This window comes from Malaya genurostris, chromosome 1, assembly GCF_030247185.1.
Source record: "Malaya genurostris strain Urasoe2022 chromosome 1, Malgen_1.1, whole genome shotgun sequence".
NCBI lineage: Eukaryota > Metazoa > Arthropoda > Insecta > Diptera > Culicidae > Malaya > Malaya genurostris.
The window spans coordinates 62603174-62623450 of record NC_080570.1 but is presented as its reverse complement, the minus strand read 5'-3'; the positions used below and the strand labels follow the sequence as shown (position 1 = coordinate 62623450).

The following is a 20277-nucleotide window of genomic DNA, read 5'->3' as shown; positions in this document are numbered from 1 at the left end:
CAAGTTTGACTACATCACATAAAATCCAATAAAGCTACCGCTTGTTTGGCAGCCTTGATGAGCCGATTTTATTTCTCTCTCATGTTTCGTTACGTTACCAGGCAGAAATGGTGCCGCCATAGAAACGTACTTACCATTACACAAATAACATTCACTTAATTTTTATCGCGACAACATATATGTTTTTATGCACTAATCGCATCTAAACTAAATTATCTAGACATTGTCAGGATAGATTTTTGATGCTTTTGAAGGGGAGATTTTCAATGAACAAGTTGAAAGTTTCTGTTTTCAGCTATGCAACTCTTCCTTCAGAAAAAAGGCTTTCCCGACCGCTAAAGTCAAACATTCATTCTGAAATTTTCACAGAATAATCTAAACTACATTTCTAAGAGATTGTCTGTTGGGTTTTTTTTATATTCGTCGTTTCTGAGAAAATCAGATTTGAAGCGTGAAAATAGCCCTTTAAAACGCCCTAAAACACACTGGCCTCAGCCCTTAATTGGTATACTCTGATCTTGTGCCATGCAAGCTCGGAATTCCATGTTATGTCGTTTCCCCATGAGAATTTGTCAACTACCTCTGGATAAATTTTGAGTGCTTAAGATTAATTTCTAATTTATATTAGATGAGCTCGATTGATAATGAGAAATAGTTTATCGCTTCAACCGAAATCGCAGAATGGTAGAGAAACCTAACGCTAAAAAACTGCTTGCATAAAAAACTTGAACACAAGCTTGGCGAAGAGATGCTTAATTATCGAATTCGCAAGTATGTACAAAGATATAATTGCATATATTTGGGATAATGGTGTAATTGCGTCGGTCATAAAACAAATGCAAATCAAGACAAATGATGTTCGGTGTTGGTTCGGATTGATTGAACTTTTTGATTGTAGATCATTAGAAATTTTGGTTGCCTTGTTCCACATCAACGGCTCGAACAATCCCATGGGGCTGATCCTTGTAGTTTTTCTATTATGCGCTGCAACTCACTCTAGTTAGAAGTTTCTGATGACGGTAAAAACTTTCAGCTTTTATGCCAATATAAACAAAAGATACAAGAAATATTCAAAAAGTGGTCCAACCTAGAGGACATTCCCCTACTAATGAGATAACTATTCCCTATATTAAATAGATTTAACTCCAACGATTATTTTTGTGATAGATAAGATAGATACCTTACACATTTTTGTATCTTTACACATTAAAAAATCGTTACCTGCAAGTCTGTTCTTTTGTTACCAGTTCAAGTAAAAACGAAATCATTCAGTCCTAATGTTTAACCCACATTGTCGGGAGATTTGGATAACAGTACAAAAGCTTGGTTTTTCTCGCTATGCAGGTTTGTGTCCTTGCTTAAGCTTTCGAGGTGTTCTCGTTCTGTTCCCACTTTCAGGAAACATGAGCTTTGGTAGTAAATGATTACGTCTTGATTTATCCTTATATTTCGACTAGAATTACTCTTCTGCTGCATCAGCTTTGTTATACGAATGACTGATTATTTCGGTACCAACATGTAGTTGGAGCATATCGTACTACAGGCCCTTGCGAATGTTAGAAATTGTTTTCCAAATACACAATAATCGATTAGAACGTTTAGATAGAAGCAATTTTCGCAAGGGCCTATCGTACTATGTGCTTTTGTCGTATGTTGGTACTGAATTGAATCAAGCATGAGGGTAACTATTATTTTCATGAGATTCCTACTAAGCTGAACGAAACCAATTGCAGATTAAAAAAAATTAATTTGCACCTTTGAGACAAAACGAAAACATTATTCGATATTACGAAGGAATGATTTTTTAATCCTATGTACGAATACGTTCAAAGTTAGCACGATTCAACTGTTGCGACAAAGTATACGAATTCGATTGAAAAGGCCATCCGGTGTTATACAGAATTCATGTAAAAAAGCAATGCTTTGAGTTTCAACCAATCGTCAAATGTGCTTTATTTCCGTCACAAATAAATTAAGACTATGTACTGGAATTGTCAAAGCCTTTTATTTCCACACAGGGATCGAAATATAATTAGTAATTTCCTTAACACTAACGATGAAATTTTGCACTTGTTTATAATCTATTTTTTGTCACCATAAGTCTTGTTACGTTTCATTTGTACAGGATTTCTAAAACGGTTCATTTTCAATCCTAATTCTATATGTCAAAATCTTCTATGTGTTTGATAAATTCACCCAAAACAGAGGATATGTCGGTACGAGATGATCTCGCGGATTATGCCTATTGTAATATGTTACGAAAGATTGTTCGTTTTTGTTGATGTGTGTAAAACTTTGCACTTGCGTCGATTGTTGTTGCTTCGTTCCTAGCTGATCTGTGGATTTACGGTCCCGGAATGGACTGTTAACTCCGGAGCTTTCTTATTCACAAAAGCGTCGCAAGCAACGCAGTCACCATTAGGATTCCGAGATGACTGGCGAGGGTACGAGCAGAGCTGGACCATTTCAAACCGGAGAAGTTGATGTTGGGAAGACTTTGCTCTGCGGAAAAAATAATATCCTTTGATCAATTCGTAAGAAATTGCTTTTACAGTAGAAATGAAACATACCTTTTTTGTGTGAAGAAAATTATAAAGCAAATACATCACGCAACAAAAGATTACTAAACTAAACAAACAATTCAATAGGATACTGGGATAACCGATTCTAAAAGAAACGAAAAAACGAAACTATAATAATTAAATAAATTTCAAAAACATATACACACTGAGCGGAAACTACCGCTTACCATAAAGGTTCAGTCTCGCTTCCGCGTGGCCTATTTTGTTGGAAGCTTTGCAGATATAGTCACCGTAGTGTGAACTTTCGACAGAACTAATCTTGACCACCGACGTTGTCACATCATCCGGTTGACCAGTTTGGGAAATACTAAAAAAATGTAACCACGTTTAGTTGCCGACCAGCTCACCAGTCATCTCGAAAGTACAAAACTCACCTATAAGAACCGCCATTGTGAATTGGATGACCATTCTTGAACCATGAAATCGATGGCGACGGGAACGCTTGCACTACGCACTCCAGCTCGATGTCGTACTCCGTAGCCTGAGCGACCTTTGGTCGAGGAATTGAGATGACTGGAGAAAATTCGACCTCCAAATTGATGGTTCTTGAATCTGGTCTTCCTACGCCATTATCGGCGAGACAGAGGTACGTGCCGCGGTCTTCCTTGGTCAGTGATGACAGCGAGAGGACATTTCCGTTGAAAACTTGACCACCGATCGGAAGAATCGTATTGTACTCTCGCTTCCAGGTAATCGACGGACGGGGATATCCTTCGGCTGAACAGGTAAGCTTAACGTCCTCTCCTTCTGCCTTGGTAACGGTCGTAGCAGCAAGATTATCCAGTAGAATAGGTGGGTGACGCACCTGAAGCTCCACCGTCGCCGTCACTTTGTTGGTACTATTCACCTGAATCTGGCATTCGTATAAACCGGCATCTGTGTTGACGATGTCACTGATCTGGAACGAAAGGATACGGAAGCATGAGCATCGGGAGCGTGCAAATGCAGTTACAAAAGGGCTGCTAATTAGATTTCTGTCTGGTTCGGAATGAGTCCCAGTGGGAATTGAACTACGATATGTGCCCTATAGGGGGAAATATGTAGCCATTGTGATGAAGTTATTAAAATGCATAAATGATAGGTTGTTCTTGACATTTAATCCATAGGGATGCGTGCTGCCGTATTTTAGGGTTGCTAGTAATATTTGCACCTACCGTCAATTTGTATTTCATTGTATTATTCTCTTTGTCGACACTCAGATTGAACCGTTCCTCGGCGACGGCCAATGTTGGACCCAACGAAATGGTGTTAACATTTTGCGACCGCTCCCGGTTGCTTTTCTGCCATCCAACGGTAAACTTGCCCACATTGTTGATATCGCACTCCAGTGAAACGATCTCTCCAATATCCTTTATCTGTTCCGGACTGATGGATGCAATGGTCGGGACGGCTTGCTGCGATACGCCTGAAGAAAACAACACACAGAACAAACATTGATTCAGTACAAAACTTCAGCACACCCCAATCCCGTTTTCCCGCTGTAAACTTTGCCCGGCAGATAACTGCCGTATTATAAGCGAAATTAAAATAATCACCACGATACGCATCGCGTCTTGGCGCGCGTCCTGTCTCTTATCGGCACATATTTTCTACGTTCACTTTCATTCATCAAAGCATCCTCCGAGCGAATCAATGACCGACCAACAACGGTACGTCGCCCCATCACATATTCATATCTCTAGAATGGGAATCCGGCGGCTATCGCCTTGGAAACACTTACACAGGTTCACTGCGATCAGGCAGCAAATCACAAGCAAATCTAGCCGAAGAAGGCTCATCGTAGCCGAACCGTGAAGGCCGTGAAGAATTCTCGTTCAGGATTCAGCACCCACACTTTGCCGGCAGTTAGAAAACCGATATTACTATGTGTTCACCAGCCAGTGAAACAGCACGCACCGAAGGGGGTCTCCTACCACACACCTACGGACGGTTTGGAATGTTACACACAGGCACAACCTCCTCAGTCCTGAACCCTCCTTGGGTTAGAGTGGAAAAATGATACCACTGAAGAAGAACACCGCACAAGCAAAATACGCCAGAACGAGCGATGCGCGGGAACCGACCGGTCGAGAACAACTGATGCTGCGAGAGCATCACAGGATCTGGCAAAGCATAACTGCTCCTCGAAAGAGGCGTGACAAAATTGAGAGAATTTTCATGATCACTCACACATGTTCATCAGTAGAAAGTGTCACACGAAAGTTGAATCGGTAGTATTGAAATCGACTCGCTTTGGCCGAAGTATAGTGCCTACTAGTTGAAAGTATAACGTCAAAAGAAGACATTGAGGTTGTTGGTATTTTGGTATAGGACATGGACTTTTATTCAAGATTTTGTAGACAATAATTCATAAAAAGACCAAAAAACTTGAGAAAACTGATGAAATCTTTATTGGAATCGACAAAGCGATCAGCGAAGATGATTTCATGCAAATGTTGACCGCGGCTCCGCTTTAGATGGCCCACGTCATAGTTTGGCACACTCTCTCCAATAAATCGCCGGTATTTCACGAATAATTCCACCAGCCCATAAACCACACCGAACAGTGACTTTTTTTAGATGCATTGGTAGCTCTTGCAATGCTTCTGGCTGGTCTTCATTCCAGATGCGGATATTTTGCTTGTTGACGTATCCATTCAACCAGAAATGAGCTTCGTCGCTGAACACAATTTTTCGATAAAAAAGTGGATCTTCCTCTAACTTTGCCAGCGTCCGTCCATTCATGATTAATTTATAGACCAAACGACGATTCATGATCAAATTACAGACCAAATTGAGCAAGTTTGATAATGACACTAGAAACGATTCACGCGTGTTCTGTGCTACAAAAAAGATAGTTGTGTCCATCGACAGTTTTTCGATATTTTGAGTTTAAAATTCCGATTATTTTTAGGCAAAAACTTTACTATTAGCTTGCAAAAGTATGTGATAAATGTATTATCGATAGCCGAGTCATCATTAATTAAGCGTTGAAAAGGTTTTGATAAGGTTGAAGATGCTGAAAGTTTTAATATCCTTCATTTAAATTTTAGAAAATCATAAAACAAATGCAAAAGATAACACGGCTTAAAGTATTTGTTTCTAGTATTTTTCTTATCAACGCATCGAGAAGAAAGTTGGCATCACTGGGAGTATGATACGGTGCCTAGGTGCTGCCCTGGAAAAAGTCTAATTACAATGTGTATCAAACAACTAATAGTGAAGTGATGCACACACAAGTGTGTGTTGATAAGTGAAAAGTGTTATTTATTGAATATTGCTGATTCGCGAAACTAAGAAATGCGCAAGCGACGGAAACTGCAAATTTACTGATCAGAGTTAAACGACGTCACCCGATGCGAATTTACCACCCAAAATTAAACGACGTCAACCGATCGAAGCACCATCTGCATATCATTGTCGGTGTTACACGATTTAGTTAGAATGTTTGAAAATTTACAAGTAAATCGTGTGATTCAAACTGGAAATCAAAAATTGATCTGCAGCAAACCCATCCGCGAGTGTTTTTTCTTTTCTTTTATTTATTCCGTAGTGATGTGTAATCTCGCGTTGTTTACAGTAATGCGAATGGGAGAAGCAGGATACTGGTGAGATCGTTCCTTAGAGATATCTTTTCTTATTTACAGTCTTGTTATATTTCTCCTTACTAAAAATCGGGCTAGGCTAGACTCCATCGATTGTTCGGGGAACGTTTGATCTATTTTTCTTCGGGTTGGACGCTAAGTATAGGATGCGCTCGTGAAGCTTAGGGCGTGTTTAGGAGTGTTCCAGTTCTAGATGCATAGGTTATGTCAGCTTAAAAATTTGAATCTGAGAATTATAACAAGAAAAACTGGCTGCACCAGCAGCGTTTTATTCGTGTTTCAAAAATACAAAAAAATAAAACGGCTGTGTATACCAGTTTGATACTTGACAGTAGAACTGTTTTAATAAATATATCTAGAACGGCTGGCTGGGGATACGTTTGTTTCAGTTTTAGTTCTATTATAGATCGCTCATATAGTACATTCAGCTGCTGAATTTGCTCTTATAACCGTGCAGCTATTTTGTTGCGACCGTGCTTAACAGGGAAGGATGTAAATATGGATTGGGCTGTGAGGAGGATCCATTTGTTTTTTTTTTGTCGTGAATACGACTTACTTTACTATGGGGCGCCTTTTCAAAATTTACCCTCTGTGAGAGTGATAAGTTTTTGATCGTGAATATCTCTTGTTATACTTAACGCAACAACATAATTTTTTCTCCATGCTATCAGAAATATAATCAGGAATTTGTGAATAAATTTTCAACAGTTTTCAACCCATAAATAATTCAAAAACTTTCTTGACCGAGGATTGTTATTTTTTCTAGTAAGTCAGACGGAACTGAATATCGTGCTGAAATTTTTTCACCAACATCAGTAATAATGAGGTGGTAAACGTAGATTCTGGTCCACCTGAATTCTGAAGTTAATTTTAAGTTCCAAATTTAGTTTCATACTTCTATTTCAAAATTCAGTTCCAGATTACAGGTTCAGAATTTTAACTATGAATCTGGATTTTGAAACTGGTTTCAAATTTAGTTCCTTATTCAGAGATTCGAATCAATCCAGAGATATGATTTAGGATTTTATCATCAGCATTAATAAACAAAAAAATCAGGATATGAGTTTTAGATTCTGAAACTAAATATTAGGTCTGAACACCGAACCTTCATTCAAAAACTGAATTCAAAACCAGAGTTAAATTCCTAAATTAAGTTTCAGAATTAAATTAATCAATTCAGTTTCAGCATTCATTTCCAGAATTCAGAACAAGATTTCTGGAACTAGATGCTGGAACTGAATTCAGTTCCTTTATTAAGACTTGGAATTCAAGTTTAGAATTTAGTTCTATAACGCAATTCAGAAAATTCTATAAATAACTTCAGTTCCTTACTTCTAGAACTAGATTTATGAGCTGAGTTTTTTATCTCGATTTGCAGCTGAATTCGGAGCGTGCCCCAGATGTCTATATTAGTTCTTGAATTTTAACAGTTCTAAACATTGGACAAATTACGCAAAGCGATTTTTTAAAACCACCAAAGTATATCCAAAAGAATTTGAAGAAGTTTATATCTACTGAGTATCTAAATCTACAAAACTGTATTTGTTCCGTGTCATTTAATTGTATGGTAGAATATGTTTGCCGTTAATTAGTCGTACTGTAGTATAGATGCCTTGTTAAAATTCTGGAAGCGAAGCAATGAAAGTTGCAAAATATACACAATCTAATACGAATGATTATCTTTATCCGGAAGTGAGAAAGAAACATGTCAGTTTTATTCGTATTCACGTCCTCCAGTTAAATCTGTGACATTACCCACCCGCCTTTTGTCGTGAATACGACTTACTTTACTATGGGGTGCCTTTTCAAAATTTACCCTCTGAGAGAGTGATAAGTTTTTGATCGTGAATATCTCTTGTTGTATCTAACGAATCAACATAATTTTTGCTACATGCCATCGGAAATATGATCACAATTTTATGATAAAATTTTCAGTTGTGTGACATAATCTCAAATAGTTCAAAATTAAACTTTTCTGAAATGTTTGGTATAAACGAGTATCAAAGAGGATAATTCATATGGCGCGTTTGCCTTTCTCGTATTTTGAAAGCTCATAGCTCAGTGATCTGTGGAAGGATTTATATAATCTAACTACCAATAGAATCGAAATTTTTCAACTTAAACGTGTATAGCAAGAGCATTGAAGTATTTCAATAGTACACTATTGAAAAACCTATCTCATTTGACCCATGTCAACACCAGCCAATCAGAACGCGTTCTGAGGAAGAGAAGAAAATAGCTGCTGCTGTACAACAAATCGTTCAAGAAAAATGTTTCCAAAAGTGGTGAATATCGTAGTGAGTTCCTCAATTTGGTCCTTCTGAATGCTAGAAACGAATCCCTACAGCATATTGATAGTCTCTTTCAATAAATTATGCAAATCCGAAATGAAATAATCGACATTGAAATTCTATATGCGGCTATTTTTATAGCCGTTAGGACCGCCCATTAGTGAAAAAGCTACAAACGAAATCACATAAAAGGAAATCTCTTAACAAAAATTGAATCAGTTTGGATTCTATCGCCACTGCGAGCAGATGTGTTTTGTGTCGTCTGCACAGCTAGTTTCGCTTTCGACAAGAGCGATTACGTCACAGCTGCCAGTCATTTCGATGGATGAAAAAGCAACGTTGGAGAGCATTATAAAAAATCAGCCGTTCTAATGGCTCTAAAATTTTTCTAAAGAACTATTAGGATTTGTTTTTCGCAAATCGCAGGTAATTATCCTCAGTTTAGTGCAAATCAAGAACAATTTGGTTAGATTTGTGCACTTTTCGCTGTGTGAAATTCACAGTAATCGAGATCAAGTGAAGCCTTTTTTTTGAGAAAAATGTTCCGAGTTTAATATCGTAGAGAATTCCGCAATTTGACCCTTCTGAATGCTGGAAATTAATCCCTACAGCATATTGATAGTTTTTTTCAAAAAATTTTGCAAATCCGAAATGAAATAATCGACATAAAAATTCTGTATGCGGCTATTTTTATAGCCGTTAGGACCGCCCATTAGTGGAAAAGCTACAAACGAAATCAAATAAAAGGAAATCTCTTAACAAAAATTGAATCAGTTTGGATTCTATCGCCACTGCGAGCAGATGTGTTTTGTGTCGTCTGCACAGCTAGTTTCGCTTTCGACAAGAGCGATTACGTCACAGCTGCCAGTCATTTCGATGGATGAAAAAGCAACGTTGGAGAGCATTATAAAAAATCAGCCGTTCTAATGGCTCTAAAATTTTTCTAAAGAACTATTAGGATTTGTTTTTCGCAAATCGCAGGTAATTATCCTCAGTTTAGTGCAAATCAAGAACAATTTGGTTAGATTTGTGCACTTTTCGCTGTGTGAAATTCACAGTAATCGAGATCAAGTGAAGCCTTTTTTTGCGAAAAATGTTCCGAGTTTAATATCGTAGAGAATTACGCAATTTGACCCTTCTGAATGCTGGAAATGAATCCCTACAGCATATTGATAGTTTTTTTTCAATAAATTATGCAAATCCGAAATGAAATAATCGACATAAAAATTCTGTATGCGGCTATTTTTATAGCCGTTAGGACCGCCCATTAGTGAAAAAGCTACAAACGAAATCACATAAAGGAAACTCTTAACAAAAATTGAATCAGTTTGGATTCTATCGCCACTGCGAGCAGATGTGTTTTGTGTCGTCTGCACAGCTAGTTTCGCTTTCGACAAGAGCGATTACGTCACAGCTGCCAGTCATTTCGATGGATGAAAAAGCAACGTTGGAGAGCATTATAAAAAATCAGCCGTTCTAATGGCTCTAAAATTTTTCTAAAGAACTATTAGGATTTGTTTTTCGCAAACCGCAGGTAATTATCCTCAGTTTAGTGCAAATCAAGAACAATTTGGTTAGATTTGTGCACTTTTCGCTGTGTGAAATTCACAGTAATCGAGATCAAGTGAAGCTTTTTTTTGCGAAAAATGTTCCGAGTTTAATATCGTAGAGAATTACGCAATTTGTCCCTTCTGAATGCTGGAAATGAATCCCTACAGCATATTGATAGTTTTTTTTTTCAATAAATTTGCAAATGCGAAATAAAATAATCGACATTAATATTCTGTATGCGACTATTTTTATAGCCGTTAGGACCGCCCATTAGTGAAAATGCTACAAACGAAATCACGTAAAAGAAAGCTCCTAACAAAAATCTAATCAGTTTGGATTCTATCGCCAATGCGAGCAGATGTATTTTGTGCCGTTTGCAAAGCTAGTTTCGCTTCCGATAAGAGTGATTACGTCACAGCTGCCAGTCATTTCGATGGATGAATAAGCATCGTTGGAAAGCATTATAAAAAATCAGCCGTTCTAATGGCTCTAAAAGTTTTCTGAAGAACTATTAGGATGTGTTGTTCGCAAATCGAAAGAAAATATCCTCAGTTTAGTGCAAATGTAGAACAGTTTGGTTAGATTCTTGCACTTTTCGCTGTGTGAAATTCACAGTAATCGAGATCAAGTGAAGCCTTCTTTGTTTTTGCGAAAAATGTGGAAAAGGGGAATGCTTGCATAATTCATACAATTGATCAACTATTTGATATTCGGAAGTGTTAAGGAACATGTCATTTGTTTTCGTATTCACGACATCCAGTTATGTCTCTGACATTACCCACCCGCCTTTTTTTTGGTACAGAGTAGATATCGACATTACTTTGTAAGACGTTGGTGTTCGATTGATGACGATCGAGTGATATCTTGCCAGTGTTACGGCTGTCTTGCAAAAACAAACAGAAAACAATGAATTAGATACGTGAATTGATAGCGAACCTCCCGACATCCGACTCTCCGGAGTTTTGCACGTTTCGGAAAAAAATCGTATTTTAGTAGGAGGCACATATTAATCGCGTTTTGTGATAAAATTGCAACGTATTCTCGGTAGCCGGCTACCCAGAGCAATAGACACATGGTAACATTATCAGTAATAAGTAGATCACATGACCTATCAAGATAAATCCTGACCATTTCCTTGCCCCAGTAACACCACTCCTTTCCTGTGACGCTTGTGGTGATGCAGAGAATTCCTCGGTCACTAGTAGCAACAATCGTTGAACTAACATACCTTCCCTTCCCACATTGACCTGCATGGGCGTAGCCATCTACGTTATTGATCAGTCCATATTCTAAGTTAGTTTAGGTTGCACGTTGAGCATGATCTACGACTCTCCAAGTATCATGCATTTGGTTCAATATGCGATTTCAACTGGTTTCTCATCAATCAAGGGAAATTCACGTGCGGTCAACTAAGCTAAGCTTTTCAACGCGACCGCCTAAAAATAAGCAGTAAGAGTAACATTTAAAAGTGACACGTAGTTTTTAGTTTCACTCAGGGGCGGCAAGATTCACGATATATTGGGAGGAGGGGCTATTCAAAGAATTATTACTACAAATCATTGAATTTTGCATAATATAAAACATTTTTATAAAGGAAACAGAGAGGTTACAGAAATAAAAAGCAACTAAGTAAGAAAGTTTAGTTTCTCTTCCGAATGTTTTGACACGATCACAAACATTTTCCTTACTATTCCAGTAATAACCAATATTCGAAAATGGTAAAGTATACAACATTTCACATTGCAGTAAATAAGTTAAGAAATATGAACAATTACGGAGACGAATGACGGATAAAAGAAAAACCTGTTTTTATCCACCTAGTGGTGTAATGATGCCTTTCTCATATCAATCATACTATCATATATAATACTGTGGTATTCTTCAAAATAATTTTCTTCGATTCTTAAAAGAATAACCGAAATCAGTTTGTTTGACCGTCTACTGATACAAACTATCAATTGGAGAAGATTTTAGGGCAATTTAGAATTTTTTTCACGGGTTTTCGCCCTTTTCAGTGATGGTATAAAATTTTTAACACACTTTAACCTATATCCCTGAAATCGGATTTGGATGAAATTCAGGAATTACGTATGGGACTACAGGACCTTTCGTTTGAATCTAAGTTTGTGAAAATCGGTTCAGCCATCTCCGAGAGAAGTTAGGACAAAAAAACGTTACATACACACATACGCACATACACACACAGACATTTTGCGTACTCGACGAACTGAGTCGAATTTTATATGACACTCGGCCCTCCGGGCCTCGGTTCAAAAGTCGGTTTTCACAGTGATTGCATAACCTTTCTATAGGAGTATTATATCACAAGATATTTCTAGCAAATTTTCTAAAATTTGTTCCAGTTTCCAAAATATTGGGGGGGGCATGGCCACTCCAATAAATCTTTTGGGGGGGTTCAAAGTGCTTTACCCTCCCATAGTCGCTGCACCTGGTTTCACTTATTGAATAAGTAGAGGAATCATCTTCGCGCATCGTTTCGTAAGTTACGGAATCTTTTCTCTTTACAAAAATTGTCAATTTCTCAAACCATCGAGAAATGGTGACGTGATGCGATGCACAATTAACATGTGTCATTAGATGTCAAGTACTCGTAGGATTGGTTCTGTTTCCCTATACATACTACTGTTTGCAAAAAGTAGTAATACTTTTGAATTAAATTTCACGCGGCAACCTTATTCGTCGAAATTTTTTTTCTAGGTTGGTATGACTGTCAGTGACATCTGTTCCAAGTGTCACGTCAAAATATTCATGAGTGTTTAGTATACGTCTGTCGTTTTGAAGTATTAAAAGTGCAATCGGAGATTTTTACAATGAGGTGAAATTATTCAACAAAGAAGTTCTATTAAATTTTGTGTGCGGAATCAAATTTCTGGTGCTGAAACGTTCTGAATGTTGCAAAAGGTCTTCGGTGATAATTGCATGTGGCGAGCAAGTGTTTTTTCTTATTTGTTTTTGTTGTTCAATAAGGATCGTGAACGCGTTGACGACGAACTACGTCCAGGACGGTCATCAACATCAACTGATTATGATTATCGAGGTGCGATGCATCCGGAATTCTGGCCAAACTGTCAACAAGGAATACTATTTGAGTGTTATGCGTCACTTGCGCGAAGCTATTCGTAAAAAGAAACCGGAATTATGGGCTGACAACCACAATAACAATTCCGGAAATTTCTTTTAACAACTGTTTCGAGGATTGGAAAAAACGTTGGCACAAGTGTATTGGTGGGTCGGGAGGATTTTTAAAGTAATCCAACGGGACACGAAATAGAATTGGAAGAATAAATAAAGAATTTTAAAATTGTGAACAAAGTTTTACTATTTTTTCCCACAGTAGTATGATCTTAATACTAGTAATAAACATCTGACATGTTGGTTGGATTCACCAAATAAATCTCGCTCCTATTGCCGCTGATCATAGAGCAGTGGAGGATGTTTTATAGGGGAAAAATTACTAGAATAGAATAGAACAATACAAGATCGAAATAATAGTAATTCTACAATTGCTTCTGAGGCGAGTGTGTACTACTGATTCACGGTCAACACTTACACCAACTTTGATGAATACACGGGAAAATATAATATCATATTTTTTTATGTCAGCAAACTATGTGAAGTTGGTCAGTTCCTGGCACCTACCTTTCTCGAACAGAACGAGTCATGGCATAGCTTGAACATAGAAGAAGAGAGAATCCTCTCAACGAAACTCTCTGGAAATTATCTTTTATTAAATCTCTTTCGTCAAAACACTCATGTATCTATGATTTTCATCCGGCATACAAAACAATTTTGAAAACTTAACAGAAAAGCCGCCTGCTGCGCAGCATAGCTACCTTTAGGGTAAAAACTGGAACAAAACATAATGAAAACATAAAAAGTAACCTGTTTTACAGTCTCATACAGTGAAGAATACAACACATCGAGATTTTGTCCTCGTTCTTTATCATCCCATACATTTTGCTTACCCGTAGGCCTGACAGTGCTCTGATTTCTTCGCCAGCCTTCAACGGCGGATAAACAGAGACAGCCAATTCAAACTGTCAGACGACGAATGTGTTCCCAGGCAGAAAATAGGCCTCCTAATCATCGCTAATGTTAAAGCAAAAGCAAACCCCATAGCGCATAGAATCATAACACCGAGGAAGCGTCGAAAAGAGGAACACGAAGAAAACCCAATTGTTTGGTGACTTTACACCTCACTGGTAAAACCCTTACCTCTATCCACTCTATGCGCGCCTTGAGGACTCTTCGCTTGTGAGGTTTTTTTGGTTTCATTACGTGTTCTATGAGCAGCCGTCAGCTACAAAGCCTAGTTTCACTTGCTGATTGCTTTTCTCACCGCAGTCGCTGCATGTGAAGTGAAGCAGTACCGTCGTCACGAGCGAGGATTTTTTTCATCAGCTTATAATTTGAAAAGAGAACAAGATCCTAGATTCTTTTGTTTCCTGAAATTAAGAAACAAAACAAAAATCCTTGAAAAAGTGTCTCTCCAAACTGAGCAAACACAGTTCCTCCGTACAAAGTATGGCAAATTGAAACATGTGAGACTGAAAGATGAAAATGTCAGCTATTTTACATTGACTCGACAGGATTGGGAAATTTCATTGCAAGCAAGAGACTGACTGAAGAAGGGAGGATTAATTTCAAACGTGACTTTAAGTACCGCCGGAGCTTCCCTCACGTGCTCAGGCATTGGGTTCATTGCATGGGGTTGAATAGACGGTGTTTGGGATTGTTCTCACATAACGTCATGAACATAAACAGCTACCTTTGTTTTCTACTATCGCAACAATAATAATTATAAGACGAAAGCTGATGTTTTGATTTTTAATTCTGTTGTTAACAATAAGTCATTCGAAAAATTCATGTTGTAAAGTTTAGATTTGAAACACAGAATTTGATTTTTGTCCTAGGCTCGTTTGGAAGCTACTATCAAGTTTGAAGATCAAATTGATGTCACTTATTGAAGAATCCAACCAACTCTTTTGCGATAGCTGCGCTGCGCTGCCCGAGTGGCGAGCTTTGAACTAAGCGATGGTGATAATTTTCAGATTTTGCTTGAAGATTCGAACAAAATGCAGGGTTTTTTTATGAATCGAATACTAACATACAAAACCTGTTTTAATCCACCTAGTGGTGTAATGATGCCTTTCTCATGTATATAATACTGTGGTATTCAATTCAAAATTATTCTCTTCGATTTTTGAAAGAAACCAAGAGATTGTTTGTGCATAACATACAGAATAAAACAGTGCTTTGATTGCGTAAGTCATCCTTAAGAAAACGAAGTGGGTTCACTATTATATGCACTTCCGGCACCGGAACCCGAGAACCGGTACAATCAAAGTCGGTTCGTACGGCCACCAACTAACATGACATACAAACTCTACTAGTACGCACTCTACATTACGATTTAAATGTTTGTCGCATCCGAAAATATGCAGTAATTTTTGGTAGGACCAAATAACGAATAACGGTTTAGAGTCCAGTTTATAACATTTTTTACGGTTTTTCCACCAGTTTAAGTGACGATGTACAATATTGAACACATTTTACCCTATAACTCCACGGAACGACCGAAATTAGCTCTGCGCCTAATTCGTATTACTATTTTTGAATTAGTTGATTTTAACAACAAAATTTTAAAAATAACTATAAAATTAGTTAAAATTGAGAATTTACTTTGCTGAAAAAATCTCTTATTTTTAGAGAATGTGTTTAGTTGGCGAATATTCTGGACACAAACCAGCAATATTTCAATCCAACACGAAATTCTCATTGACAACTAATTTCGTTATTAAAATCAGAAAATTTGTTTCTATTTTTCTATCACCGTCATTACTGAAGGACAGCACAAAGAAAGCATAAATGAAATTGGTTTTATTAACAAGTTTATTAGCCAAAAACTCATGAGAAGTGTCAAAGCAAAACAATCCATTAAAAAGCTAAAAGTGACAGTCTTGTTGAAACTGCTTGCAAATTGTTTAGATGTTTTTCGCATGTGTTACGATATATCCATATATAAATTTCCAAATCGATATGTAAAAATGACGTAAACTGTTAGTGGAAAGTGTATTTATTCAGAATTTGAGCGCAATTGAAGCGCTTGTGGGTAATAATGTTTTTACGCGGAACAGTGAAGTGAGTTTCGAATGTTGCACTCTAATTGTATATGTCAAATAAAGTATTTTGTATCTTTCAATCTTCCGACTATGCCGTCCGGTGTTCTACTTGTATTCGGTTTTTTTTTTCCGAGTGCTCAAAGTTTTCAGTGAGTGAGTCGATTTCGCGAAGTCGAATGAAGAAAACAGTGATTTAGAAGAAAAATTTTCAAAAAGAAGTTTATGTTTCGCTTATGTCTTTTTCTCCAATACAACATTGTATTTATACCTGCCAATATAGAAAAGATAACCGCGACTGAAATTTTTTTCTATAGTAGTGTGCCATTTAGTGGCTAGTAGTCATTACGGTGTTAACGTTTTTTCGGTGACAGAGCGCCATATAGCTGCGAATTGCAGAAACCAATTCAACCATTCATGTTGGTTGAAAACAACGTTTTATTTCTCTAATTCAACTAAAATATTAGTTGAATGGATATAAAGTGTGCCTTAGCTAAGAAATGACAGCACGTTTAATTGGTGAATTCAACTAAAAAAATAGCCATTTCAACAAATATTTTATTATTATTAAGGGAACTAGAATTAGAAAATCTAAATTAGCAAAGGTAAGATTTTTTTAGTTGTCTCAAAATCAGAAAATCAACTAATTTTTTCGCCAAAATGCTGATTTCGGTCTTTCCGTGTCTGGAACCGTAAGTCTGATTCGATTGAAATTCAGGAATTCCGCACCAGAAGACCTTTCATTTGAATCTAAGTTTGTGGAAATCGGTTAAACCATCGCTGAGAAAAGTGAGTGAGATCCATTTTGGTATATATGACCACTATTTCCGGTACTTCTGGAACCGGATACCGGGAACCAGGATAGCCGGAATCGGTTTGTTTAGTTGCCTACTGATAATGACTATCGATTTGTGTAGTTTTGAGACCAGTTTAGAAAATTTTTGACGTTTTTTGTTTCGCCGGATTAAGTGATGGGGTACAATATTGAACACACTTTACCCTATAACTCCGGAGCCGGAAGTCGGATCCTGATAAATTCAGGAATTTCGTATGGGACCACGAGACCTTTCATTTGAATCTAAGTTTGTCAAAATCGGTTCAGCCATCTCCGAGAAAACCTAGTGAGATTATTTGACACATACACACACACAGACATTGCTCAGCTCGATGAACTGAGTCAAATGGTATATGACACTTGGCCCTCCGGGCCAATTTTCACTAGTCGGGTTTTCAAGTGATTGCATAACCTTCCTATATGAGAAAGGCAAAAAAACTGTCCCAGACCTTAAAATAGGCTTCCGTTTCTGCAATGACCTCGGCATTTGACGAAAATTTCTCTCCCTGGAGAAACCTTTTCAGGTTTGGAAATAGATAATAGTCGCTGGGGGCTGGAGAATACGGGTGATGGTGGACCAAACCGTACCGCAAATCATTCAATTGCTGTTTTATCAGGACACGAAACTTCTGTCTTTTTTCATAGCTTGATGTCAACTAGAGCTCGTTTGACACGATCAGCTGTTATTCAAACACTAGTGGATAGATTGTCATGACATTTGGTATTGGGCCATCTAGAGGCTTGTTCTCTACTCGGTACAAAACTATTCGCGTCTTCTCTGTGAGAGGCCCGAGACTTTTAATTCCATGTAGTATTTTGTTTCAATTTGCAACAAAAGATACGAATATCTTCTATTGCAAGATCACCAGAGAGTTTGTCACTTGGGCGCAGAAAGTGTGTGTTTCACCCTGTAACCAGACAATCATTGAATTGTGCGTCTGTATCGTATTGGTATTTTGTCATCCTACCAACTGCTTCTGCGTCTTCTGCGCCCTGTAGCTCATCATACAAAGCCTAGGAAAAAATTAACGATTTTTTTTATGCCAAATGTTTTAGAAATGCATGTTAAGTCGAGATCTGATGTAATCTCAAAAAACAAATATTTCAAAAAGAATGACAACAAAATGAAAAATGTTGAGATTTCTGAGATCAAAATTTTTTTTGATGCCGAATGTCTTAGAAATACATGAAAGTCGAGATCTGGTGTCATAGAGGTGGTTTAAAAAAAATCGTGATAACACCAAATCTCAACGTTTCATGCATGCAACAAGAAAACCCGAGAATCCTCGTGGTGGCGTAGAAAACCGCATAAAAACCGCGTGAAAGAATACCTCAGTGTACTCCGAAATTCAAATCTCCGGAGTAAGAATTGCATCGATTTCTCTTTTTCTTTATTCCACGAGAAATTTAATAAGGCACACTGTCTTAGCCCTAAGATGCTGAGAGCATTGATTTTTCTTGTGAAATTTGACGACAAACGGGCCATTACAAACACCACAAGGTGGATTGAAATTGAGTTTTGATTTCAATATGATTTCAAATTGTAGAAATAAACGAAAACTGCAATCCACCTGTTAATTTTCTGGTAACTCTACCGAAGAGATATTCGTAAAAACAAATGAATAATTAAAGATCGAAATTTAGGAACCGTAATCTCTATTCTTTACGTTTCGTCTTCGACTCGTCAGTGCAAAGCAGTTCAAATTGAACTGCTTTGTGCAAAAACTTAGACAGTTCAATTTGAACCGCTAAGCAGACGTAAAGTTAACGCTATTTGCAAAATACTTTTTTATATTGCGCAGAGGCACAATGTTTTTTTCTGACGTCCCGAAGGAAACTTTGGACACATAATCGATTTCACCATTCTTTACAATTCGTCTTCGACTCATCAGTTCAGAGCAGTTCAAATTGTAAAAAACTCAAAAATGTCTTTTAGCCAAACTCCTAAATAACCGTAATTCGTTGGCTTTCTGGAAATAACTATTTCATAGTACACCCAAACCTCCGGTTACGTAAACTTTTTTTACGAACAAAATGCCAAATAACGTAATCTTTTTTTACGAAGCTACTACGTAAAAATAGGTTTTTGCATACAATGAAAACCATTTCCGGCTCATCTATATTCTATGGAAATTACTATAATATGGGTATTTTTGGGACGAGTTTGATGGGTAGATGTCGAAAAACGATGTTTGAGGTGGTTCTGAATCCAAGATGGTGGCTTCCGGTTTATTGATTTTGCTCGAAAACCCTTTGTTTTGAATCCAAGATGGCGAGCTCCGGTTGATTGATATTCCTTGAAAACCCCTACAATATGGGTATTTTTGGAACGGGTTTGATCAGTAGATGTCGGAAAACGATGTTTGAGGTGGTTTTGAATCCAAGATGGCGACTTCCGGTTGATTGATATTCCTGAAAAACCCTTACAGTATGGGTATTTTTGGAACGGGTTTGATCAGTAGATGTCGGAAAACGATCTTTGAGGTGGCTTTTAATCCAAGATGGCGACTTCCGGTTGAATATTCCTTAAAAACCCTTACAGTAGGGGTATTTTTGGAACGCGTTTGATCAGCAGATGTCGGAAAACGATCTTTGAGGTGGTTTAAAATCCAAGATGGCGACTTCCGGTTGATTGATATTCCTTGCAAACCCTTACAGTATGGGTATTTTTGGAACAGGTTTGTTGAGTAGATGTCGGAAAACGATCTTTGAGGTGGTTTTTAATCCAAGATGGCGACTTCCGGTTACTTGATATTCTTTGAAAACCCTTACAATGTGAGTAAATTCAGAACGGGATTGATGAGTAAATGTCGGAAAACGATGTTTGAGGTGGTTCTGTAATTCAAGATGACGACTTCCGGTTGATTGATATTTCTTGAAAACCCTTACAATATGGATATTTTCGGAATGAATTAGATTTAAAAACGGTCACAAACATCTTCCTTTTTTGGTACCTACACACCAATTCTGTACTGAAAATATCCATATTGTGAGTATTTTCAACGAATATCAATAGACCGGAAGTGATAATCTTGGATTCAGTACGATCACAAACATCGTTTTTATGAGACCACATCAAATCCTTTTCGAAAATACCCATACTGTAAGGGGTTTCAAGGAATATCAAGAAACCGGAAGTCGCCATCTTGAATTTCATAACCACCTCAAATTCCGCTTTTCGACATCTACTCATCAATCCCGTTCCGGAAATATCCATATCGAAAGGGTTTCCAAGGTATATCAAAAACCGGAAGTCGCCATCTTGAATTTCAGAACCACCTCAAATTTTGCTTT

At 37.5% G+C, this 20277-nt stretch overlaps 1 protein-coding gene across 2 annotated transcripts; it reads right to left on the bottom strand.

Annotated features, from left to right (window-relative positions):
- Window positions 1-1986: 1986 nt before the first annotated feature.
- On the bottom strand, window positions 1987-4664 carry LOC131440262 (lachesin-like). 2 transcript variants are annotated; one of them, XR_009231363.1, is made up of 6 exons: window positions 4303-4664; window positions 3737-3987; window positions 2957-3480; window positions 2750-2889; window positions 2571-2667; window positions 1987-2502 (listed from the first exon to the last, which is right to left on the bottom strand). XR_009231363.1 is itself a non-coding variant. In XM_058611380.1 (5 exons), the coding sequence occupies exons 1-5, from the start codon at window positions 4358-4360 to the stop codon at window positions 2387-2389; spliced, it is 1089 nt and encodes a 362-aa protein (XP_058467363.1). In that variant the 5' UTR covers window positions 4361-4664; the 3' UTR covers window positions 1987-2386. The 2 variants fall into 2 exon arrangements, 1 of the variants encoding a protein (XP_058467363.1); XM_058611380.1 differs by lacking the exon at window positions 2571-2667.
- Window positions 4665-20277: the final 15613 nt, after the last annotated feature.